General features: G+C 40.2%; 1 protein-coding gene across 1 annotated transcript in view; it reads left to right on the forward strand.

Moving 5' to 3' along the window:
• The window catches only part of LOC110172779 (gamma-aminobutyric acid receptor subunit beta-2-like), a 188554-nt gene that overhangs the window by 99583 nt on the left and 61344 nt on the right, over positions 1-27627 (forward strand). The window contains exon 4 of the mRNA XM_055148663.1: positions 1208-1428. Coding sequence (XP_055004638.1) covers positions 1208-1428 — 221 coding nt within the window. The remainder of the gene's footprint in view (positions 1-1207; positions 1429-27627) is intronic.

Genomic DNA, 27627 nt, shown 5'->3' on the forward strand with positions numbered 1-27627 from the left:
GATTAAAGTCTAATTTTGAGTAACAGCTTCAGATTGTTTTCTTATTTTGCTGTTGTGAAATTTTGCATCCTCTTCATCATCTTAGCAAGGACACCTCCATTTGTAACTTCAGTGTTTTCTGCATTTCTCTGTGGTTAGTTCTGGCGTCATTCAACTATTACAGAATTTGTCCTTCTTTAACATCATCAGTTTCCTTTTCTCAGCCAGCATGTCTCTAAACTGTCCTTCTTAGGTGCTATTTAAACCTCCTTGTGTGGAAGCATAACCAGTAGTGATGGGCGAATGGAGCCTCGTGAAGCATTGACACCTCAGTCGCAATATTGTCTCAAATGGTTCGACGTGTCTGAGGCCTCGGAGAAACACTGACCTCTAGTGGACAAATTTAACCATTGGCACGCAGGCGTCTCAGCATCGATGAAGTGTTGTTAGTGCAGAGCGACACCGTACCTAACAACAACAATAATAATGATGATTTAAAATAATATGTAAAGAGCAACATAAATAGCTGTAAATAAGAAAATAGGTGTTACCTTGTTCGGTGGAATTAAATCAAAGTGATCCCAAACCATGGATCGGTTTTTCCCACTTGTAGATGCCATCGAAAATGAAACAAATGCCAAAAGTCGCCAAAATCACCACGAACGTCACACAATACTCCTCACTACCCAACATTTTTAAGAAATATTGGTGCATCTTTTATACTGTAGAAGTTTAGCGCTTGTCAAATCACGGAAGTGCGCTGAACACTCTGAAGCGCTCTGAACCAATCGCAGAGCGGAACATTCCCTGAGCCAATGAAACGCTTCGATACACTGAAGCGATCGACACGCAGAGCGAAACAGTAGGGGGAGGGACCCACACATCGACACTTCGGTCACGTGAGCGGCTGCTGCGAGACGAGCTCCGAGGCAGTGCTTTGGAGCAATTTGTTTCAGGAAGAACGAGACGTGCTCCGGAGCTCCGTCTCATTTGCCCATCACTAATAATCAGGCTTGAATAACCAGTACTAACGTGTAGTGTGGAGTATTCAAGTTCACCGGGGTTTGGACTGATAGTGAATAAACTCTGTACAACTCTAAGATTCATTATCACACTTATTTTCCCTAACAGCAGCTTTTACTAAACAATGCACAATGTGAAGAGCATTTATTTTGACAGAATTCTTGCCTTTTGGGTAACTTTTGCTCTCTTCCTCTGCTCCCTCCAGGACTACACGCTGACCATGTACTTCCAGCAGGCGTGGAGGGACAAGCGGCTGTCCTACTCGGAGATCCCCCTGAACCTGACTCTGGATAACCGCGTGGCCGACCAGCTCTGGGTCCCAGACACGTACTTCCTCAATGACAAGAAGTCCTTTGTGCACGGAGTGACGGTGAAGAACAGGATGATCCGCCTGCACCCAGACGGAACGGTGCTGTACGGACTCAGGTAAAGTCCTCATCACACTAGAGATGTAAACCTTTAGTGGTTCCGTTAAATGTCGGCTGATGGTGCAGAGGTCCAGAGATAGTGTTCAGTTAACTTGAGTAACTTTTTAAAGGTCCTTTCTTACACTAAATTGACACTTGTGACCTTTAAGGCTTCAACTTTTCTGGTGGGGGGTCCATCACAGTATTAAACCTTTCTATCTTCATGGAAGCCAAACCAGACCAAGTTACACTGCAAAAATCAATATCTAGGTAAGTTAAAACGACTTAAATTAAGAACATTTTACTTTATTTGAGTCGATTCAAGTTGAAAGGTAAAAATGTTCCAGTGGAATACAGTGGTCGTTTATCGTGGGGGTTACGTTCTAAAGGTAATAGGTGAGATCCGCGAAGTAGTCAGCTTTATATTTTACATTGTTTATATCTGTTTTAAGTCCGTTAAACCCCTCACCACACACTTTATACACTTTTCTCAGACAGGACAGTTACAACCCTTTTTGCATCCTTTTTAAAACTTATTGCTGTTGTCATCCTTACGTTATTTTCCTTTTATTTACCTTTTTCTTTTCTTTTTTTTTTTCCGTAATTGAGCCCTATACTGCAGAGCCCTGCACGGGTCCATTTTTGGAGACCTGTACCCGCTCGCACCCGCACAGTGAAGCACCACACCCGCCCGTTATCCCTAGGGTCACCAAATGTCCGTTTTTTGCATCCTGTCCTGGCTGTTGGGTTTTTTATTATCTTTCATTGGGCTATTAACTTGAGCGGCTCTCGTAGCTCTCTGTGCACTCGGAAGGAGCGAGCAGACACAAACAGTCGGTCAGCCTCCAACATGCAGTTTGCGAGGTGAGAGTAGCTCGGTGTCAAGGCCCCACCTCCCCCCAGCCCGGGTAAGTTGTCCGGGTTTTCACAAACAGACATATGGTCACCCTAATTAACCTGTGATTATTATATTATATCAAAGTTAAACCCGCACCCACCCGTTAGCATTCCACCTGTTACCTGGGAGTGAATTGAAAAGTTACGACTTCCAGAATTACAATCACGAAATGAAATGAAGTTACGCTTTCTTCAGTACGAATACGAATTCATAGACGTGACTCGACTGTCACCACTTCACAGACTTTATTTACTGAGCAGAAGAAAGACCACAAAAGGTGAACTGCGTTATAGCAAGGCACGACTGTAAGTGTGTTTTTTTTCTTAATTTAAGCAACATTTGAGTTTGTTTCTTATTTTAAGTGCAAAGAGTTGCTGTTTTTCTTATCTTAAGTGCAGCAAGATGTATTTTCATATTCATAAGTACAAAAACTCTTGTTCCATTGGCAGATAATTTTACTTCTTGAGTGAAATTTACTGAAATCACGGTCAAACTTTGTTATTTCAAGACATCTTAACTTGGCAAAATTTGTGGAGGCGACGCGCTTACAATCAGAATGTCTGTTTTTCTATTTTTTATTTTTTTTAATCCATTTGTAATTGAGGTAGAGCTGCTTAATGTCATACTGTGTAACATTTCAGGCAGAGTAATGACATATCCATAGAAAGAAGCAGGTGACGGACCCCCAACCCAAACGTTAAATACTGCACCTTTATTCAAATTAACTCACAGTTTAAATAATACTTGTCATATTTTTTTCTCTCGTAATTAAACCCTGCTCTTTATAAAGACCGAGGCAGTGCTGCTGGTTCGATACTGCTCAGTACTTGCAACGATGCTTTCACAATATCTAAAATCTCAATGAGTTTGTGACATCTGCGGTCGATTCAGTTTTACGTGGGCCTATTGATTCACTCAGGTCTGGAGTGAGTGCACGTGCTGAAAAGACCCTGCGTCAATTTTTACTGCAAAACAAACCGAAAAGGACTCAACCACTGTCAACAACTGCTTTCGGATTGAAGTGATCGTAACGTAGGACCGACAGCGCCCCCTGCAGACGAAACAAGTAGATCTCAGAATAATATAAAGATGAAAATGATCTAAAAGCTAAAAATGCACATCTTTAAATAACTACAGAGGTTTAAAAATGGCCTTTTTAGTGTGTTATAAATGGCCAGAAGAATAGTGGATGCAGCATACGACAGCTCCAGTGGGAATTATTGTAAACACAAACAAAATTTCCAAGTATTACCAAAAACAACTCATACTTTACATTTGAAGGAACAGTATATACGTTTCTGGAAGTGGCAGTAATTCTATGGAAACTAATACTTCATCAGCCGTTTTCACTTCTTGGAAAGCATCTGACCTTGCAGCTTTAGAATTCTTTCGCTTGGCAGTAGGCAGGTACTTTTTTTGTTTAACCAATCGCTGCTATTTGGTCGTGATGTATGTAATGCACCGGAATGCTCAGTGGTGTCCAAGTAATTGCCGGCACAACAGTAAAGCAGAGAGTGAACATGACTGTCAAAGATCATTGTCGTTTCTGTGAGATGAACTTGCGAATTAAAGGTCCAATAAAAAATGCAGAGTTTGTATTTGAAAGGAAGTCTAAAGGAGGAGAGTGTATGCAGTCTGCTACCACAACTCGGGTTGGTTCGCTGATTGGCCAGTGCGCGGTCTACAACTTCCAGAGTTCTTGCAAACAGTCTAGTGTGTTCAGATTCCTGACATAGTCGCTTCAGATAAATGAAATTGAGCGGAGGCACTAGGTGGTGCCAGCCTGGCTAACATTACACCCCCATACACAAAGTTGATATCATCTGCTCCAATGTTAACTGAAAGCACTACTTTGTTAGAAGGGCTTAATTTGGATTTTTTTTTTTTAAACATTATTATTATTATTTTTTTGTTGGTTGTTCACATTTCCAATAAAATGTGACCTGTATGTGATCTCCAGTGTGAAATTTAAACGACCCAAAAGTGTCCCGCATGTGCACTGGAGGACACGACGTCACACACAGCCAGTGTGCTCAGTGTTTACAGAAGAAGAATCCTAAACGCTGGGCTTGTCTCCCAAAATACAGTCCAGTTCTTGGTCAAATGGACAGGTTACATGCCCATGGCCGCTTCGTTTGTTTGAGACTTTCGCCTGTGTGTATGTGGCTCGCAGGCTCTGTATTTTTTGTTGACATTGGTGGCAGGACCGTCTGTAGCCGCGCTTGGACATTTCTTTGGCAATCATTTCAAAAACCACCTGGTTCTGATAAGACCTCTCCAATTTGGCCTGAAAACAGCGATCCCCCAAATATTAATAAACTCTCTAACCTCACTTTCCCTCCATTGACTAGACTCTGAGCCTGACGTGTAGATGGGATGAATGTGACCTGGCCGTTCAGACTGAGTTCAGTTGCATGTCAGAAGATCGGCTATGTATCGGCTTGGGTCATATTTGAAAAAAATCGGATCTGTATCATTCAGACTGTCATTAAAAGATGAGATACAGGTTGCATTGGGGGCAAAACATCAGACTTGGTTCACTTGAGGCTGCAGTCTGAATGTAACCACACTGTGTCTTTAAAGAGCCCATATTACGCTATTTTGTAATCTATGTTGTAATATTGTTTCCTCATCAAAAACATATCTGGAGCTGTGTTTTGTTTCATTCACATATATTTAACACACAAATCCTACATATTTTTTAGACCGAGTTCTTCTCTGTTCACTCTCTGTTCCACCTTGTCATGTCATGTGGCAATACAGGAAGTGCTCCACTGTGTTTTTAAACTCCATACACTAGAATCATTTGGATCATTTCAGCCTTGAAATTGCCAAACACTACTGAACTAAAGCTAAAAGGATTACTCAGATGTGTGAATGAAACAAAACATTCAAGAACATTATAACATGGTTTAAAGCTCAAAAGAGTCACTTTTGTGTAATATACTGTGTGACCTTAACACTATCTGATGTTGCGTACATTTTCATTGAATTTTATCTGATGTGCTTGTTTGTCGTTTGCCAAAAGCCAGTCAGCTCCGTCGTGTTACTGAAGCTGATGGCCCATTCGTCTCCCCTTCAAAGTCCAAAATGATGACAGTTCACTTCTGGACACTCAGGGCTCATCGCTTCATTTCCAAAGCGCCTCCAGTGTCCCGCGTCTATAAAAGGTTATTGAAGAGCATAACTTGTCCACGGTCTGTGCAGAGGGGGCAGCGGCTGAACTCACATGAAAGGCCAAAGGAGAGAAGAGAGAGTCACGAGCCCATTAGTGAAGTTACTATTACAGACCAAATGGCTCATATAAAAACTGATAAAAAAAAAAAAGACAGATACAGATACAGTTACTGGTATTGAATATCAGAGCCAACCCAGAAAATTTAGCTGTATTGGGTATCGGGTCCATGATAACGGTTCGGTTATATCCTCGTTGAGCCTTTAAAGGTTGTATGGAGGATTTTTTTTTGTTTGTTTCAAATTGTCAATGAAAGTTTAAAATACCATTACAGAGATGCAGCAGCCTTGTAATTATGATGACCAAAAAAAAAAAAACAATGAAAATTTATCAACTGTGGACGTAGTGAGGCCAGATAAACATCAGCCAATAGATAACGAGGCTCCCTCTTTATCTATTGGCTGTTAGGTTGTCAATCAAACTCCCTATGTTTCTAGTGAAACTAACTCGCCGGTGCGCAGGGATTATGTGGTTTATGCAGCGGTTCTTAGAGGCTTTTTCAAACTGTCGCTTCCTCACAATTCACACAAAGTTTGTTGTGACTGCAGACGAGAATCCACGACCAGTTTGCCGCAAAAGAAAGTCCGTTTTTGAGGTCGCTGAAAGAAGAAGAGAAAGGGAAAAGGAGCAAAGACAAACGGAGGTGATTCTTTGAGATTCCTTCCAGCGATGGCGCGACTGAAGCAGACAAAGGGTCTAAAAACTGACGCGTCAGTCGCTAAATTACATCTCGACAGGTCATTTCAACAGTAATTCTGAACGCGCACTGGACGTAAACAAACATGATTTCTAGAGTAACGAGGCGGGAGGAGGTGTTTCTACTGAGGGAGCTGTGGAGGAGGAAGGTGGTGTCCTGCATGCACAATATTTGAAAAAAGACTGTCGCTGTATTTCACTTCCCTTAAAAAAAAAAAAAAAAATCCTCTATACAACCTTTAACTGGATGTAACGAGACTATTTCCTGACTTACAGCAGCCCAGACTGTCTCATAATGTTCACAATTTAATTAATACAAAGCTGCTCAGGATTTACAGGATAAATAACAGCTGCAGAACACAACTCGATCAGTTTTGTAAGTTTTTTACGAGAGAAAAAAAAAAGAGTATTTTCAATCCCTACATTAGTCTCGGTTTGAATTGGATATTGGCAAAATTCTTAAAGCTCTAGTATCGGAACTGAAAAAGCTGGAACGGTGCATCTTTGCATTTCTGAATGTGGTTAAAAGTACGTTGAGTGAACAAACTTGTTTTCTGAGTTTTGAAGGTCCTAAATCACACAAAATGGACTCATGTGGACTCAAATAAACTCTTTAAGCCATGTTATAAACCTTTAGCTCATCAAAAACATACCTGGCGTTTTGTTTCATTCACACGTTTGAGTAATCCTCTCTACATCTCCAAAGCTCCCAATGTTCTTTTCCACCTTGTGATGTCATGTAGTGGTAGTTTGCAAGTTAACAGCTCCTTTTTACCTTTTGTTTGTCAGAGACTGTCAATTCCAGAGGTGAAATAGTCAAGATTTGTGGGGTTTGAAAACACAGTGGAGATCTATCTCATGGCATCATAAGGTGGAACAGAGTTTTGTTCGTTTCAGTTTGAGAGAAGAAACAAAGCACAACTCCTGGTATGTTCATGATGAAAGTTGCATGAAAGTAATACATGCCCTTTAATTGAGTATGACAAGTGTAAATAAATGATTTATTATTGTAGTTCTCCATGCATGTCTGAACCAACTTCAAGGTGCACTAACTTTTTGGTTGGGGGTCCGTTTCTATGGTTATGCCATTCCTCTGCCTGGAATGTTCCACAGTATGACATTTTTTATGGAGTGCTTTTCCACCTTCAAGGCTCTCATAGTGCTCTACAACAATGAACCAGTCACCCATTCATACCCCAGTGTTTGAAGACACCGGGGATGAGGTGGGTTATGAGTCCTCTGTGGGAGCTGGAATTGCACTGCCAACCTGTGGGTCAGTGGATCTGGCCACTCTTATTTCTTATTTTCTTATTTATTTATTTGTAAAGGGACATATTAATGAACATAAAAAATGTAAATATCTAAAGATTATAGCCAATGTGGCTAATTTCCATCTTCAGTCCCTCAGCAGGTTGATGCAGAATCATCTACAGGACAGAGAAAAGTACAACAACAATAACACAAAAGTACGTAAAACCAGCACACTCACTATACACACAACACACTCACTATACACACAACACACTCACTATACACACGCACACACACACACACAACACACTCACTATACACACACACACAACACACTCGCTATACACTCGCTATAACACACACTCGCTATACACGCACACACACAACACACTCACTATAACACACTCGCACACAAACACACTCGCTATACACGCAACACACTCACTATACACAACACACACACAACACACTCGCTATAACACACTCGCTATACACAGAACACACTATACACGCACACACACAACACACTCGCTATACACGCAACACACTCGCTATACACACAACACACACAACACACTCGCTATACACACAACACACTCGCTATACACACAACACACTCACTATACACACAACACACTCGCTATACACACAACACACACAACACACTCGCTATACACACAACACACTCGCTATACACACAACACACTCACTCGCTATACACACAACACACTCACTATACACACACACACACACACTCGCATATACACACAAACACACTCACACTATACACACACACAACACACTCGCTATACACACAACACACTCACTATATCACAACACACTATACACACACAACACACTCACTATACACACACACACAACACACTATACACAACACACTCGCTATACACACAACACACTCGCTATACACACACACACACACTCGAACACACTCACTATACACACAACACACTCGCTATACACACACACACACACACAACACACTCGCTATACACACAACACACTCGCTATACACACAACACACTCGCTATACACACAACACACTCACTACACATACAAATTAATTCCAAACAGTTCATTTGAAGTTCAAAGTCAAGAGTTTAAGAGTTAAACCAAGAGTTAAACCAACAACCCCTCAGTATAAAAGAAAATGTAATTTGGTGACTTATTTGGCCGTTGAACATCACTGTTTTAAACTTTAGAAAATGCTGCCAGTGTTGAAAGTTCTTTTATATGAGCAGGCACTGTATTCCATATTTGACCTGCTCGATAAGCAAAAGAGAGCTGAACTCAACCAATCATGTTTATGTCGAGAGCGGGATTCAAAACGCCAACCTCCAGAACAATGGACAAACACTCTACCAACTGAGCTGCTGTCGCCCATTTAACAGCTCTACTTTACATTTATTCAATTACAGATGGTTTTATAGCTCAAAAATACCTAGAAAAACAGGCATTCTTGACTGAGCGGGGTCGCCTCTCCACAGATCTGACCTGCAACTTGGTCTGGTTTGGTCTCCATGAAGATGGAAAAGTTTAAAACCATCCTGCGAAACATTCCAGACGAAACAACATTTGACGGACCCTCCACCAGAAAAGTTACACAATGCACCTTCACTGAAAATCTGCAAAAACTCCCGCGCACCCTCGCCGCGGCAGGTCATTTAAGTCGACCCAGCTCACCCACATCAGTCCTGTTCGAGCGTCCGATATGCAAATGCGAAATCAATAATCGCTTGAAATATGGGTCTGGCTTCTTCCTTCGCACCAGAGAAGCTTCCACAAATATTACTTTAAATGAAGCCGGATTAGATAGAGAGCGGAGCCAGGAATCCATCACCCCTGACACCCAATATCATGTAAGTAGGATGACCAAATTTGGACACATCCTAAAGTGGGTCAGAGAATCTCGCGCACGTCGCTAACTCCTCGCGGCTCTTGCCAACGCAGCGGTTCCCCGTTCCCCGGAAGCCGAGCGCAATTTGATTTATCTCCGCTGTAAATTAGATTAGATTATGAGAAACCTTAATGGTCCCTGTGATGAAATTGAGGCAGTGGCGCGAATAGTGCGGAGGTGGTGAGTTATGCGCGGTGGGAAGAACAACAGAGGAAGACGCCGCTTCTTGTGCTGTGTAGCCGGCGTGCGCGTTAATAAAGTACGAATGCGTCCCTGGGGTTGCTGTTAAGAAAGTGAAATAATTGTTTTAGGTAATCAACACTAATCAGGATAATTATGTTAATGGGCATAATTATAATTGAGAAGTTTGGTGATTGTTCTTGATAAGGTGTCACCAACATCCCATATATTGAACTTTCTGAATGATGCAGACTTCATTTTTATACCAATGTCCTTTAACTTACTGGCTACTGAAATAAGACAAATTAACTCATCAAAGGTGCACTAGACAACTTTTCTGGTCCACTAATGCTTGTCTCCATGGAGATGTTATTGCTTTGTCTGGAAAGTTTCAAAGTATGGCAATATTACATTTCTATATCTTGCATCTGTTTGGATGGATAAGAAAATATCTTGAAAAACATGTCTTGTCTTCACGGAAATAGGAAATAGTTTGATGGTGGAGTATTTCTGGCAAGCAGTAACTTTTCCATGAAGAGAAACAGTAGTGGACCCTCTACCAAGGCAAGGCAAGTTTATTTGTATAGCACAATTCGTACACAAAGTAATTCAAAGTGCTTTACAGAATAAGAAATACATTAAAATCATAATAAAAACAAATCAAAACATAAATAATCATGAAGATTAAAATTAAAAAAGAGAGACATAAATTGGAGAGAAGAGTGCGGAATGAAAACCTTTCAGTTATTTGCACAGTTAAACAGAAATGTTTTGAGTCTGGATTTAAACAGCGTCACAGAAGAGTCTGTCTCACATGTTCAGACTGTTCCAGGTTTTAGCTGCATGAACCTGAAACTCTGACTCCCCTTGTTTAGTCGTGACTCTGGGCACCAGCAGGAGGCCGGTCCCTGAGCTCCTCAGAGTGCGAGATGGTTCATATGACACTAACATGTCACAGATGGACTTTGGTGCTCGGCCATGGAGAGACACTTGTACAAGCAGAGCTGCTTTAAAGTCTCTGAGCCACAGGAGCCAGAGCAGAGACCTGAGCACAGGAACTTATTTGCTCGTACTTCCTAGTTCGAGTAAGGACCCGAGCTGCAGCGTTCTGGATGTTCTGCAGCGTCTCACAGCTCGTTTGGAGAGACCAGTGAGCAGAACATTACAGTATCTAACCTACTGGAGACAAACGCATGGATAAGTTTCTCCAAGTCTGATTTAGACAGTAAACCTTTGATTTTTGCTATGTTTTTTAGATGGTAAAAAGCTGCAGATGTTATTGATTTGATGTGGCTGTTAAAGTTCAAGTCTGAGTCCATTATTACCCCTAGATTTCTTGCCTGATTTGAAGGTTTTAGAGCGAGAGACTGGAGGTGACTGCTGACACTGTCCCTTTGTTTCTGTGGACCAAACACTATGACTTCAGTCTTGTCAGAGTTTAGCTGGAGAAAGTTGTTTTGCATCCACACACTGATCTGTTGGATGCAGTGACCAAGTGAGTCCACTGGTCCATAGTCTACCAGAAAAGTTACACAGTGCACCTTTAAACTAATGAACTAATTAACTAAGAGGAAAACTCATTTGTATATCAAAGGGTGACCCCCTAACTCTGCCCACAACCACATTTCAAATAAAGCTTCTAAATGGTACCTGGAGGACTAAAGGGGAGGATGAGGGGGTAATAGGAGGGGTGGGGTCTGGAGGACTAAGAGTATGTCCACACTACAACGCTCCTGGATTTTTTTTGCGGGCTGAAAAAATTTGCATCCACACACGTGTCGAATCAATAAATATTCACGTCCAGACGACAACAGAGCACTGAGAGAAAACGATGTAATACATATGCCACACCTGTATGTGGTGTTGTAAAGAATGATAATAATATTTAATAATGCAAATCCTATCACAGTTTTTTTTAACTTTCAGGTAATTTAGCCGATTTTAGATGTATCCCAGAAATATAGCCATTTTGTTTTGCGAAAGTTAAACATAAGTTTCCGTCTTAGTCGTAAGATTTGGATGAGAATTATTAGAATAACTTGGTCTTAGAATCCAACGGTTTGATTATCCGTATGTAATCTTTGTTATTGATCTGTGTGTAATCTGTGTGGTGAGTGTTGTTAGTATTAGCTCGTGTCTCGGTTGCTGGGCGATGGGAGCGACGGGACCTGTCTCATTTCGGCAATGGTCTTGCGGTCCACGAAGGTGACACCGAGGGCTGCAGTCTTCTCAGTATTGGAGGACCCTGGAGATGACGGGGTTGCTACGTCATCGTTTTCCAAAAGCTGCGGTTTGCTTGTCCACATGACAACGTGACGCCAGCTTTCTCATATTTCTCCACTCTGGAACCGGTTCTCAAAAAACTCAGTTTTCGCCCACCCAAAACGCCGACTCCGTGTGGATGAAAGGCCAAAACGAATACAAACTTCACTGTTTTGACCAAAAAACTTTGTCATGTGGACTGGCTCAAAGGGGAGAGGGAGGAAAGGCGGGTTATGGACGACAAAAGGAGAAAGTGAGTGGGGAGTATGGGCGGGGTCTGGAGGACTAAAGGGAAGAGTGAGAGGGGAGGAGGGGCGGGGTCTGTAGGTATAAGGAACTGTGTAATTGGTCAAACAGGTATCCAAACTCCTCCCCTGCAGCCAGGTGTTTGTAATCAGAAACAACTGGCTGTGATTGGGGCAGTTCTGCGTGATGTCACATAGTACTGCAAGTGGCCCCAGAGGCAGAACACACTTTTTGAAAACAAAGTTGCAAAGTTTAGTTTGCACTAAAATCACCAAGAGGGACCAGGGATATTAGACAATACAATTAAAACACTATATACAGTGTTTAGTAGCAAAAAGACGTATTGTTTTATTTGACCTTAAATGTAAAACTTTTCTAGTGGGGACTTGCTTGCCTACATGGATATGTTGTTTATTTGCCAGATTTTTTTCACAATATGGTGTTGAACTTAACTATATTGCATTTGCTTTCCAATTTCTGCTAGTAGGTATTGCTAAAATACTTTAAAAACAAAATTTGTACCATGAGCAAGGTCAGCTCGACATAGATCTGACTTGTAACTTAGCCTATTGGTGCCACCTGCTTGTTGCCATAGAGATAGATATTGCAGAACATTCCAGGCCAAACTGTAACATCTCAGGTGGTTCGTTTTCCCAAAATAAAACAACAACTTCGAGCATTCTCATCATGTTCCACAAGTCCCCGTTCATATCATTATTCTTCTTCTGCACTAGAAAAGAGACTTTGGCAAACAAGAAGGCACTTTTAATTGGAGGTAATTGGAACAAATGTGTTGTGTGGGGAACATCTGGCCAACAGCGGCGCTGATCTGAGCTGTAATTGGCTGCAGCCCACAGCTGTAGAGGTTCCCGCCTGCTTAAACTCTGACGACGCCCCCTATAGAAAATTAGGAGTAATTATACAGCAGATGTATGGCACCAGGCAGTATTTTATATTATGTATATGTGATTCAATTACAAAGAAAAGATTGTGAATTGGAAATAAATTTTGTATGTATACAGTATATTAAAGGTTGTATGGAGGATTTTTTTTAGGTTCAAATTGTCAATGAAAGTTTAAAATACCATTACAGAGATGCAACAGCCTTGTTATTATGATGACCAAAAAAAAAAAAAAAAAAGAATGAAAATCCATCAACTGTGGATGTAGTGAGGCCAGATAAACATCAGCCAATAGATAACAAGGCTACCTCATTTTCTATTGGCTTTTAGGTTGTCAATCAAACTCCCTACGTTTCTAGTGTAACTGACTCGCCGGTGCGTGGGGATTATGTGGTTTATGCAGCGGTTCTTAGAGGCTTTTTCAAACTGTCGCTTCCTCGCAGTTTGCACAAAGTTTGTTGAGATGGCGGACGAGAATCCACGACCAGTTCGCCGCTAAAGAAAGTCCATTTTTGAGGTCGCTGAAAGAAGAAGAGAACGAGAAAAGAAGCAAAGCCAAACTGAGGTGATTCTTGGAGATCTCTCTTCATTGCGCGAATGAAGCAGACAAAGGATCTAAAAATTGACGTGTCGATAGCTAAATTATTTCTAGACAGGTCACTTCAACAGTAATTCTGAACAGGCACTGGCTGTAAACAAACGTGATTTCTAGAGTAAAGAGGCGGGAGGAGATGTTTCTACTGAGGGAGCTGTGGAGGAGGAAGGTGGTGTCACACATGCACAACATTTGAAAAAGGACTGTCACTGTATTTCTTTTCCCTTAAAAAAATCCTCTATACAACCGTTAATATTATAGTAATTCTTGGTTGATCAGCTCTAAGTATAAATGAGTTAAACAAATTAGTTAAACAAACCTGCAGTTGTGTTTTGTTTCATTCACACATGTTTAACTCAGAAATCTTGCATATTTAGGCTTAGTTCTTCACTCAAAGGGAAAACACACCTTGCAATGTCATGTGGTAATACAGGAAGTGCTCCATTGTGTTTTTTCTTTAACTCCATACACCTTCATTAGAATCATTTGGAATTGCCAATCTCTACTTAACAAAGTGTAAAAGGTAGCTGTTAACTCCCGGTAGATTTTTGAGGAGGTAATGGTATTATAACATAGTCTTATGCTCACAAGAGTCAACTTTTCTTTGTGTTTTCAGATTGAGAGAAGTACTCAGCCTAAATGTGCAGGATTTGTGTGTTAAACATGTGTGAATGAAACAAAACAACAACAATACTTCAGGTATGTTTGTGATGAGGAAACATTATACCTTATTTTTGGACTATAAGTCGCTTCGGAGTATAAGTCGCACCAACCAAGAAATGCGTAATGAAGAAGAAAAAATCATATAAGTCACACTGTTTGGGGGCAAGTTCTAGTAATAACAATAGAACAGAACAACAGACTGTTAACGTCACATATGAACAGTGTTGGGGAGTAACAGATTACATGTACCGGAGTTACGTAATCAGAGTACGAATTATGAGTAACTGTATTCAGTTACAGTTACTGTTTGAATGAGTGGTAATTAGATTACAGTTATTTTGTTGAAATAAATGGATTACACAGAGGTATTTTCCTGTTTTCACATTTTGGGCTATATCCCTTTTTTTTTTTTCCTCAGTAATTCCACTCATTGCCGGACACTAAATCACACAAAATCTTAAACCAGGACTAAACCAGGACTAAAACCAGTTCTAAACTAGATCTAAACCAGGACTAAAACCAGTTCTAAACTAGATCTAAACCAGGACTAAAACCAGTTCTAAACCAGGTCTAAACCAGGTCTAAACCAGGTCTAAACCAGGACTAAACCAGCACTAAACCATGCCTAAAACCATGTCTAAACTAGATCTAAACCAGGTCTAAACCAGGACTAAGCCAGATCTAAACCAGGACTAAACAAGGACTAAACCGGGACTAAAACAGGACTAAACCAGGTCTAAACCAGGACTAAACAAGGAGTAAAATGAGGTCTAAACCAGGTCTAAACCAGGTCTAAACCAGGTGTAAAACAGGATTTAACAGGACTAAACCATGTCTTCATGTCGTCTTCTATCAATAATATTTTTAATACGGTTCAGTAAAGTCTGTGCTTTTTATTTTCTTTTATCAGACAAAACATCTTATGTTACGATTTCCTAGCCTTTGCTTCTCTACAGCAAATCAAGTAATCCAAAGTATTCAGATTACGTTACTCACCTGAAGTAATTTAATGGATTACGTTACAAACTACATTTTGGGGGATACATTTTAAAAGTAAGATACGATACATACCTTGATACATAGGCCACAATACGATACATATCTCGATACAGTGCACTTTTGATCCGATACGATATTTTAAAACGATTCTGTACGGTTCAATAAAAAATAATGGCTAAATAATTTCTTCTTGTGCCAAGTTAATATGAAACACAAACAATTTAATCAGCAAGACAGTGAAAATGTCAAATGTGTCGCATAAACAAGTTTCCTTCCTCTAAACAAGCAACAAACCTGCTGTGACAAAATTATTTAGTAAAATACACCAAAAAATAAGCTTGGCGATATATCAATACAGCAGGCCTCGATATCAATACTGTAACATTACATTAAACGATACGATATTTCAATATTTTTGCACACCCCTACCAATGACTTCAGGAAAGTTGCATGTTGCATCCTCCCGGTGTCACAAGTTTTTCACTCACTCCAAACTTTCTTTCTGCTGCTTGATTACCATTTTCAGCTGAATATTTCTCTACTTGCAGCTTGTAATCTACAAACTATGATTTTCTTTTGAGGGGCATTTGTGTTCAGTCTTCTCAGTCGTCTTTATAAGTTTGTTTAAATTGTACATTTTCAGAGGTGCAGAAGTAATGGCGCGATCGACTGACACGATACAGACAGGACAGAGGCTCTTTCTGCAGGAGACATGCGCAGTAGAGCCAAGTGACAGTGGTGCAGGAGGAACAGGAGCAGCAGATACTCACACACAAGACTAGAGCCTCTCACCGGTGTCAGTGTGAAAATTTAAATATATAAGTTGCAGGAAACATCCAAATCATGAAAAAAGTGTGACTTATATTTATAGAAAATATGGTAATTAGAAACTAGCACAATATGGACCCTTTAACCAAATTTGCCATTAGTCTACCAGTCCTCCTCTTCCGTACTGAACCAACGCGCAGCAGCAAACAGCCCCTAAATGAATTCCATCTCCCATGAACCAAAAGTGAAAGCCGAAACCATCATTAGACATCGAAGCAGCCAGGCAGTTACATCAATGGTAAAAAATATTTGGCCTTTCAAATTAACAGTGCCAGTTTTATAATCATTCGCTGCTCTGAATCGTCTCTCCACCGGTCTCCAACGCTCTGGCATGGACTCGGGGCTCCCTATGTTTTCTCTGGGGCCCGTGGGAGGAGACCAGCTGGCTATGGGCAGGAGAGCGCCGAAAGCTGTCATTACCGTAAATATCAAGTCACTCAAAAACAGCCAATGGCACCAGATCCCTTATCCGACCACGCACCCGAGGTACAGTACAATGTGTATTTCCACTGCTCAAATTGGCTGTTAATAAGCTTACCTAGTACACTTTTTTAGCTCGGCGTTTCACTTATTTCAGCGCATCAGTCAGGGAAGGTTTATTTTTATTTACAACGTTGATGTAGAAGGTCTTTTACAGGTAACATTTTTACACTAAATTCACTTCCAAGGCTATTTACAAAGTATTTAAAAAGCTAATAAATGAATATGATTGGAGTTTTTAATGTCATGGTAAATAAATCGTTGTGTTATTATGCAGTATGCACCTTGAAAAGCATCTTGAGTAGTTTTTGGCAAAAGCTACCAACACTTAGGCTACGTTCAGACTGCAGGGCTTAATGCTCAGTTCATATTTTTTGCGAGGTTGTTCACATTTCCAATTAAATGCAACTTGTACGTGATCTCCAGTGTGAAATTTAAACGCCCCAAAAGTGTCCGCGTTGGAGGACAAGTCGATGCCACAGTGTTTTCGGAAGTCGCCTAAACATGGGCGCAAGCATTGAGTACCTGGAGATTTTAAAGTTGCTGTTGTTCCGGAGTCTTATTTGTTTTAAGGAGGAGATTGAGAAGGACGAGGTTTTTGGCCGTGGCGTTTTGTGGGGCAGTGGCAGTAACGTTTGTAGAAAGGAACGCGTGGGTGCAGAGTCACAGCCAAGAGTGGTGGGATTGTCACGTGGTTCGCTGCTTCACTCACACAGAGTTCATACACAATTTTCGTATGACGAGAAGAACGTTTCTGTACATTTGTGACGTGTAGGTGGGATGTATGTGACCTGACCGTTCAGACTGAAGTCGCGTGTCAAAAGATCAGATATGTATCGGTTTTAGGAGCACATATCCAAGTGGCCTGGGTTGCAATAGAAAAAAAAAATCGTAATGATTAAAAGATCAGATACAGGTATTTTCTGATTTAGTATTGTTTCCTCATCAAAAACATCCATGGAGTTACCTCTAAATAACTTCAATATGAAAATGGTTTGGATGATTTAAATCCTAGAATTGCCAAATTTCTATTAAATTAAATGTAAAAAGGTATCTGTTATCTTGGAAACTACCACTTCATGACATCACAAGTTGAGACAAAGCGTTTTGAGCTTTGGACATTAATTATTATTATTAATTGATCATTGCATTTATATAGCACCTTTCAAGGTACCCAAAGTGCTTTACAGAGCATTATTTATTCTCTCCACACTAAGTGGTGGTAAGCTACTATTGTAGCCACACCTGCCCTGAGGCAGACTGACGGAAGTAAGGCTGCCAATCTGAACTATCGGCCCCTCCGACCACCACCAACACTCATGCAAAGTCCACTTTCTTACTAGACAATGTGGGTGAAGTGTCCAGTTTTTGTGTCTGGCGCCCCACTGTGGCTCCTGATTTTCCCGGTGTCTCCCATCCAAGTACTGACCACACACGACCTGCTGAGCTTCTGAGATCTGACGGGATCAGTCTTTGACAAGCTGATATGGCCACAAAGATATAGACAGACTAATAATAAAGCATTACTCAAGCATGTTTTTGAGGAGGTAATAACTTTATAACATGACTTAAAATAATGCCACATGTGTAACTTTATGGAAGACACATTAATTTAATAGCACACTGTCAAAGATCATAGTGAAAGGAAAAAAACAGGAAGAGGTTGAGCTGCCAAAGGTTAAGGTTAGGAGCATATATATAAATGGACATAGCTGACATGCTTGTCACCGCTTCAATTCACTTTCTATTGAAAAACTGTCACCTCTCTCTCTGTAACTGCTGCAATAAGCCCTGTCATTTTGGTCTTAAAATGTTCGCATTAACCCGCTCTACATGATAAGATGAGAATGTCAACAACAGGGCTGACTGACAGCATTGCTTAGCGTCAGTTCCCTGCTAAACCAGAGATGATGATGGGAGGAAGGAGTGTTATCATCAACAGCCTCACTCTGGATTGGCTCTTTTGTTGCTAGTTGGTCAGAATTCCAAATACGGAACTCAACTCCAAATGATACAGTCTGTGGTTAGGAGTTTCAAGCAGTTACACATGTTTCTATTTGTTTGTTTAAAGCAGGGGTGCTCACACTTTTTCAGTATACGAGCTACTTACAAAATGAGCAAGTCATAAAGATCTACCTAATACAAAGCCAAGCAAACTGCACTGAAACACTCTGTGCCCCTTTTTTGGACCCTCACCCACAGTTTGGGAACCCCTTCTTTAAGAGAACTTCCTCTGGCACTTTACACAAAACTGTGAAAAAAGTGAAGGAAGTAGGTAAGATTTTTAAACCTGTTTTTTAAAGTTCCAAACTGGAGTTGCATTCTTTTCTGGTTTTGCAGTGATATTTACCAGCCTCTGCACATTTACCAAACCAAACACACATCGTGACAAACACAGATACATTTGTGCACTTTTGTTAGGCAAACTTCAGCCAAATGTGGCAGTAGGTCTGTTCTGTAGATCTGCTCTATGCTGTAGACCTGCTTTGTGCCAACACTAACACAAATTTAGACTGGTTTTTGCTTCACGTTTGGTCTTGCTCTTCTAATCAGCTGCACTGTGGGAGGGGCTTGTGTTCGCTGTACGCAGGAAGGAGCGAGAGCGTGAAAAAACGAGGGGCGATGTGCTGACGTGAGGCAGATGGACAGGTAGGATGTTTAGGAAGTTTAACCTGCCCTGTGATGCACGCTGGTACACGAGGGCACACGCTGTTGCAGACGAGCCGTGCATAGGGAGCGTGTGTGTTTGTGATGTGCCGTAGAGTCTCCGCGGGTTTCAAATGAGCGCACAGGTTGCACTGAGACCCCCCACACGCTCCTGCACCCGGCTACAAGTTTATTATCAACAGCAGCGGCCTGTAATGAAATATGATCGCACTTGTTGAGTGTCAGACCTTGAGTGAGAGACAAGACCGAGTCCAAACGCGAGTCCGAGACGGGTACTAAAACACAGAGATCTACCCACACGACCTTGGCGATCGACTGGTAGATCGAGATCAACGTATTGGGCACCCCTGGTTTAAAGTCTTCCTTCATGCTTTATAAGGATATTTAGGTAGAGTTATTATAAAGTGTAAAGGTTTTCCGTCACCTTTATAATATTCCAAGAAGTCAAACGTGACATATGGGACCACATTAACTTTCTATAAAAGCCTGGATGATGCATTATACAGGATGGGAGTTGTTGTTGGATGTGTACAAGCAGCCCGCAGAAAAAGGTTAATGACACAATCCAAAACAGGGAGCGAAGGTCAATGTGGCCATAACCATAAGAGATCTCCGAGGTAGTTTGGTGTAAATTTGGCTGAGGGCAGTGAAGTCATCGGGCAGATTGAGAGTCTGGGGCTACAAGATTAATCATGAGCCAATCAAAATCACAGTTTTTATTATGTTTTTATTGGTTTCATAAAATATAAAAAGACATTAACAGTGTCCTAACATCAAACACACAAGAAATGAATGAAAAGAAACAGAAAGAAGAGTCATCTTATGTTATCTGTCTTCTTTTCCCTTTTCCAGACAATACAGCAACACTGAGAGTTATTTTACAACATTTCATCAATACATTTCATTTCAGTCACAATTATTAATCAAATGCAACCTGAGATCATCACTTTTATGCACAAGAACTTCTTTTTCATGCATACACATTGCAGTGGATTTTTTTTAGTTTTTTTTAATGCCATCACCGTACTTGATTCATTTATATCTTTGTCAAGACTATTCCATAAATGAGTTCCTTTCCCTCCTTTTTTTTTTTTTTTTTTAAACATGTGCATTCATTTTTATTCTTCTATGTATTCTCATCTCATTCTCAGTCTTTAAGTATTTACAGGTAATACGTGGCACTTTGCGTTATACTTTGAGGATACGTAAGTCAACAATATCATACATTTTCAATAATTACTGTTTTCAGTTCATTCAGTTACAATTTGACTGAATTGTTTTAAAGCAAGACTGCAGGTGAATAGGAAAACATCTTAAATTTGGAGATATCACTTTGAATCTTCTTCTATGGTTTACTTATGTAAATGTAAGAAAACATGAATTCATGTAAAAATGTTCAATTATGGGGACATTTAAAATAGAAGCATGAGGGGATTTGGGATATTTTATTTAGTATTCGCCTAAAAATTCAAAAATTCTGTAGTTTTTTTTTTTTTTTTTTTAAGTTAAAACTTTAATAAATCAGACTTGGAATTAAATTTCAAAAAGTCCTTATGTATGTTTCATCAAAATCTTTTAAATACAAGACTGGAAGATTTGAGGAATGTAGGAGCTGCTTTAAGGGCTGATCTTTATGGGAGAAAATGCATTTTGAGAAAACAGCCTTTGAAATTACAATATCCCATACAATTCTATAGACACACGTTGATTAAATTAAATATTTACACATGTTTTGGTGCGGAGAGGACAGTTTTGTAGTGTTTCGCCTTAAGTTCCATAATTTCCTTCCTGAACAAAAAAATCTCTTGTCTTATTCTATGTAAAACCTGCTAACCCTGTAGTGCAGATTTGTACAAGCACCTAAAAATGACTGAAAAGTGATTCTGCTCCGTCTTCATTGTATCCATTGTATTGTGTCTTTTTGTCAATTCTCCGCAAAATGTGAACTTTGAACATAATCCTATTATTAAAACACAAATGTAATCACAATCACAATGCCTGTCAGACAAAATTAGATCTTTTCTCCCAAACGGTGCAGCCCTGTTCTGGAGTTGGCAGCGTTCACAAATAAAAAGTCAGTGAGCAGCAAACAAGCTTGTTCACAGAGATTTACACTGAAGAAGCTATATTCAGGACTGTCATGTCACACTCATATCACCTCCGTCACATGGTCACGCTTTCACTATTCTCAGGCTGAAAATGAGCTGTAGAACTGATGTATGCTAAAACAGAGAGGAAAGTTTCCTTCTGTGTATCCAGTTAAAGGTGCATTATGTAACTTTTGTCTTGTGTCCATGGGGAAATCATACTTTGTCTGAAATGTTCTACTGTGTTACCCAGGCTGGTGCCACCTAGTGCCTCCACTCAGTTTCATTTCTCTCCAGTAACTAGGTCAGGAATCAAAATACACTAGATCAGACATGTCAAACTCAGGCCCGGGAGCCAAATTTGGCCCACGACATAATTATATTTGGCCCACAAGATCATATCAAATATGTATTAGAGCTGACCCGCCGGCTACAGATAGAATATAGAGACATTAAGACATGTACAGTTTTGTTATTTTTTTGTATTATGCTTGTTCTGGATTCAATGTTTAAGCATTTACATTTATTTGAATAAGAAAAAGTTTAACATTACATATCTCAAAGAAGAGAAAACTTGCAGATGTTATTTGAAATTTTTCAGTATATAAATATTTAGTTTGGCCCACTTTTACTTTTGTCCCTCTGTGAATTTGAATTTGACATCCCGGCACTAGACGGTTTGCAAGAACCCCAGAAGTTGTAGACCGTGCACTGGCCAATCAGTGAAGAACTGTGAAGCCATGACGTCAAACTCAAGCTCCTGTCTGGGTTCCTTTTGTGGAACAGCACAACAGTAAACAAAGCAGTCGAAATGGATGTAGACGAATACAGACATTCTGTGTTTGCAAAGATTCCCGAGATCAAGGATTTAAAGACGGAACAAAGAGAATGTTTGGTGAATTTTATCAAGGCGAAAGACGTTATTGCCCTTCTTCCTACAGGATTTGGCACGTTACATACATCACGACCAAATAGCAGTGATTGGTTCAATAAATAAAGTACCTGCCTATCTTCGAGCGAACGAATCCTAATGCTGCGAGGTCAGACGGTTTCCACAAAGTGAAACTGACTGATGAATCAAGCTACGACTGTATGGCATTTGGGAAATTATCTATCCAGGATCTTTTTATTGCCCGGGAACACTCTATAAAGTCTTTTACTGAGTCATGCTGTGCTTGTTTCACTGACACGTTTGAGTCACCCTTTATTATTAGTCTGTCTACATTTCCAAAGCTCAAAATGCTCTGTTCCACCTTGTGATGTCATGAAGCGGTAGTTTTAAAGTTAACTGGTACCTTTTACCTTTTGTTCACCGGAGATTGGCAATTCCAGGGATGAAAATATCCAAATGATTCTAGTGAAGGTGTATGGAGTTTAAAAACAAGTATTATCACATGACATCACAAGGTGGAACAGAGTGTTTTCAGTTTGAGAGAAGAACTCAGCCTAAATACACAGGATTTGTGTGTTGAACATGTGTGAATGAAACAAAACACAACTCCAGGTCTGTTTGTGATGAAGAAACAACATTATAACACTGATCAGAAAATAGTGTAATATGACCTTTTAAAACAAGCATGGAGAGAGTGTTAAGTGTTAAGTTAAATTTAATGCCACACCATGAAACATTCCAGAAATGTACTATTAAAGTTAGAGCCGCTCTCTCTGATCTCATGTGTTCTTATGTTATTTAATTTAATGGTGTAATTGCTCTGTATTGCAAGATAAAATAATGAATGTACTAAAAACAGAAGCATTTCGGATCAAAATCACATTTTTTTTTTCACAAACAAAAATTCTTAGCTTATTCTGCATAATTTATTCTGTATTATTTATTATCTGTTTTATTGCATGTTACCTTTTTCCTGCTGTTCTTGAACTGCGCATTGCAACACTGGAATTTCCCCACTGTGGGACTAATAAAGGCATATGTTATCTTATCTTATAAAAACTGCTAACTTCTCATTTAATTCTGCATAAACATGTTCTAAAATGTGATTCTTGTGTTAGTCTGTGTTCATATTTCAGTCTTTTTGTCAGTTCTTTCAGGCATGTTTAAAGGTTCATTGTGTAACTTTTCTCTTGGAGGGTCCATCACCTTCTTGTTTCTATGGATATGTTGTTGCTTTGCCTGAAATATTCCAAAGTATGACATTAAACAGCTCTGCCTAACATTTATTCAGCTATAGGTGGTTTTATGGCTCAAAAACAGTGTGAACAGGGTCGCCTCTCCACAGATCTGACCTGTAGCTTGGTCCGGTTTGGTCTCCATGAAGAAAGCGATAACATCTCCATGAAAAAAGTTACACAATGCACCTTTAAAATGAGAACATCTTTGAACAGAATCCTATTAAAACATGAATCAAATGCAGTACTTGTTAGAAAAATCACAATTACAGTCTTTTTTTTTTTTTTCCAAATCCTTCAGCCTTAGTGTACAGCTTTATTTTAATATAACTGGATCACGATGTTAGAAGCTCTCGTTATCCGTTGATGCAGCAGCGATTTCACATTTGGATTTCCCAGCCCAGACAGAGGCCTTAGCAGATGGAGATGCTTAAGACAGCGGGTTGAGAAGGTGAACAGGGCCGCGCTGGTGATTATCCCCGCCGTGGACCAGACTCAAGACGAGCCTCTTCTGGCACTGAACTATCTATGTGTTCAGGTGTGCAGACGATTACCCAGCATGCAACACTGCTCGCCCCGTCCAAGCCAAGTCCTCCAATTCAGATGTGGGCCAAGGAAAAACAAATTCAGAGGCTTACAAATGTTAAGAGTCAAAACAAGTCTATTAAGTCATTACTTACTGTCATTTCAAAGTCATTTGTTACATTACAATATTACTGTATTTAAAATGTAAGGCATTGCATGACTATTGCAGCATTTTAAATGACTCTCTCCAAAATAACTGTCGCTGATCATCAAATAACAATCAGCGAGCGAAGATGTCTAAACCAGAACTGAACCAGGAGGACTGAACAAGGACTTAACCAGGTCTAAACCAGAACTGAGCTAGGACTAAACCAGGTCTAAACCACGTCTACAACAGGTCTAAACCAGGACTAAAACCAGGAATAAACCTGATCAAATCAAGGACTGAACCAGGTCTAAACCCAGAACTGAACCAGCGCTAAACTTGGACTAAACCAGGTCTAAACCAGGACAAAACCAGGGCTTGGAATCTAGGACCGCCCCTGAGTGAACCCCGAGCCCGTGGAGCAGGGTGCAAAGCGTGATCGGGCGTCGGCTGCGATTAGCCCCATGGGGCGTGGAGTTCTGTGCTGGTCTTTCGACTGCGGTCACCTGATGGTCTACGCTGGCGCACCTCTCTGGCTCGTCCCGACACTCTGAACTGTAACGTTGGCGTTTCATCGCTGCTGATATAGCGGTGATTTTAGCAAATCTGTAAGAAGAAAAACAAAAAACCCACCACTTCAATCCAGGTTAAAAAAGCATTGTAAAGTGCGTTACCGACATTTGTACCGAATAAAATATTACCATTTTCCCCTGTAATCCCTTACATTACTGTGTTACAGCAAAAAGCAATGCATTACAGTAATTAGTTACATTTATAAATCGTTACTCCCAACACCGGTAGTGATATCATGTTGGGGGTGTTCTACATGTATCTCTATTGTCAGAACACAAACAAAAAAGTTTAAGATAGAAGATGAAAATTCAAGAAAAAAAACCCAAACAAAATGGATTTAAACAGCACATTTTCAGGAGCCTATAGACCTTTTTCACAATGGCCGGAAGTGTCCCGCTGTAGGTTTGCGGGACTTCTGGTTAATGCTTTTCTATGGCACCATGTCTGGAAATGTCTTTTATTTTCCACCGGCTTCATAAATCTGCCCCATCACCAAATCTTCATCCAACAAGGTCCACAAGGGACATAGTTTTGCTCAGTAGTTCAGTAACGCTAGTCGCTGTTCGCCTTTACATTTTCGTCTTTCTTACCTTGATAGTTGTAGATAAATTCTTCATGTTTGAATGTTTATCCTTTGTGGACCTTGTTGGATGAAGATTTGGTGATGGGGCAGATTTACGAAGCTGGTGGGAAATACGCGAGACATTTCCACAGATATTTTGCCATAGGAAAGCATTAACCAGAAGTGACATTTACCGTACATCACGACACTTCCAGTCATTGTGAAAAAGGTCTATTCGAGCGTCCATGGTCCTGTTTCGGTGTTTCAACAACAAGGTGTGGCTTGTGATTGGAATTTGACATGAGAGAGTCTTGTTTAACCGCACAAATGAGCTCATCTGTTCCAATTAACTCAGCTCTTTCTGGTCCAACTTGAGTAACAGAGCGTCTGACAGAGCAGTGCTTTCCATTAGCTTCACACCCCCAGGGAATGTTGATAGCACGGGGATGATATTTCAAATTTTAGTATACTTCATTAATACTTTGCAGCTGATGCCAGTTATAGGAACAGACATTCATTTGAGCAGTCATGTTCTGCTGGTAGAATTTTACTCATGAACTTGAATAGGAAAATAACTTTTTAATGGAATTTTCTTGAAATTGACTTGTCGATTTGACTTTTTTAAAATATTTTTTGATGTGCGAATATATATCTAAATGAAATAATTGCAATTTTACGTAAGCAGGTAGTGGTAAACCATTACTGGTAGAGTGTTTGTCCACTGATCTGAAGGTTGGCGGTTCGAATCCTGCTCTCGACATAAACATCATGGGTTGAGCGATTGGATCCACTGACCCACAGGTTAGGGGTGCGATTCTAGCTCAGATAGATGAATGCTCTCGTTGTGTCTTTGGGCAAGACACTTAGCCCTCCCGCCCCCAGTGTCTGTGTACACCGTTGTATGGGTGTGTGTGTGAATGGGTGAGTGGTTCGTTGTTGTAAAGTACTTTGAGAGCCTTGAAGGTGGAAAGAACTATAATGAAAAACTGACTTCAGAGCTTTAAACCTTGTCGTTTCCCCTTTCTCATTTACCCTCTGAAAGCTGTTTTTGGAGCGATTCAGGCATGTTTGAGTTGAGTTTGAGTTTAATGACTTATTTTCAAATGGCCATACTGCTGATCAACCCTCATTTTCACCACCAACATTGGCAAACACCCACTGCTATGTACTTACTTCATTCTGGTGCCAATGCATCGGAGTTGCCGATTCTCTGTTGTGATGAGGTGAAATCAGCCGGCTTGTTTCTTTTATGAAGTCAATTTTAGGATTAATCTGTGCTGTAGATTACAAACGTAGAAACACAATATGTCTTCTTTAAAATAAACTTAAACTGACGCAGGACAAGGTCTTCACTTTTCTAGTGGAGAGTCTGTCAAATGCTTTTCTTCAACAAGATGATATTGCTTTGTCTAGAATGTTTCACAGCATGGTATTCCATTTTTCAATCTTCATGGAGTCCAAACCAGACCAAGTTACAGGTCAGATCTGTGGAGAAGTGACCCCGCTCACAGTCAGAATACCTGTTTTTCTGGGTATTTTTGAGCTATCAAATGAAACACAAAAATGCACACCAAAGTTCTTGTAGAGGTGCAAATGCAAGAAACAGCAAAATAAAAGTGAAAAAAAAAATGCATCGCACACTCAGATGACTGATGTCCAAAAGCTTTAAAAAAAAAAATTAAATTAATAAAGTTTCAGCAAAAAAAACATTCGTCAGATATTTTAGAAATATATGAGATAGAAAAATATCTGACGAAATGATATTTTAAAAATGTTTTAAACGTTTTTGGGCATCGGCCATCTGAGTGTTAGGGGTAGGGTGTTATGCATTTTTTCACTTTCATTTTTGAGCTATAAAACCACCTCTAACTTAATAAATGTAAAGTACACTGTGGAACATTCCAGGCAAAGCAATGACATATCCATAGGTACAAGCAGGTGAGAAACTCCCAGCCAAAAAGTTATACAGTGCACCTTTAAACCAGGACCTGCACCTAGACTTCAGTTCATTACCTGTGAGCTCTAACTGCGGTACCTGAACCTCATTTGGAGAAACACTGACCCAAAGTGGCGTCATTAACTTGAATACATCCGTGCCCGGTGTATACAAAACGATTCCGTGAAATCCGCCGTCATTTGGAACCATTCTGTAAAATGACATGTCTTGTTGTAGTCAGAGCTCTTTGTGAGTCATTATTTTAGTAATCAGGTTGTTTTTGCAGTTTTCCCAGAAACCGTCCGCTGTCAGAGAGGGTCATTTCAGAGCAAATCACCCGCTGGACCACACATTTAATTATTCAAAGTAGGTTTCTCTTGTTTTTTTTGTTTTTTTAGTGCGCACTCAGGCTTCATCTGACCCAATGTATGGAACCAGAAAAA

Source organism: Boleophthalmus pectinirostris, unplaced genomic scaffold (assembly GCF_026225935.1).
Source record: "Boleophthalmus pectinirostris isolate CB_2022bp ecotype Guang Dong unplaced genomic scaffold, ASM2622593v1 HiC_scaffold_12, whole genome shotgun sequence".
NCBI lineage: Eukaryota > Metazoa > Chordata > Actinopteri > Gobiiformes > Gobiidae > Boleophthalmus > Boleophthalmus pectinirostris.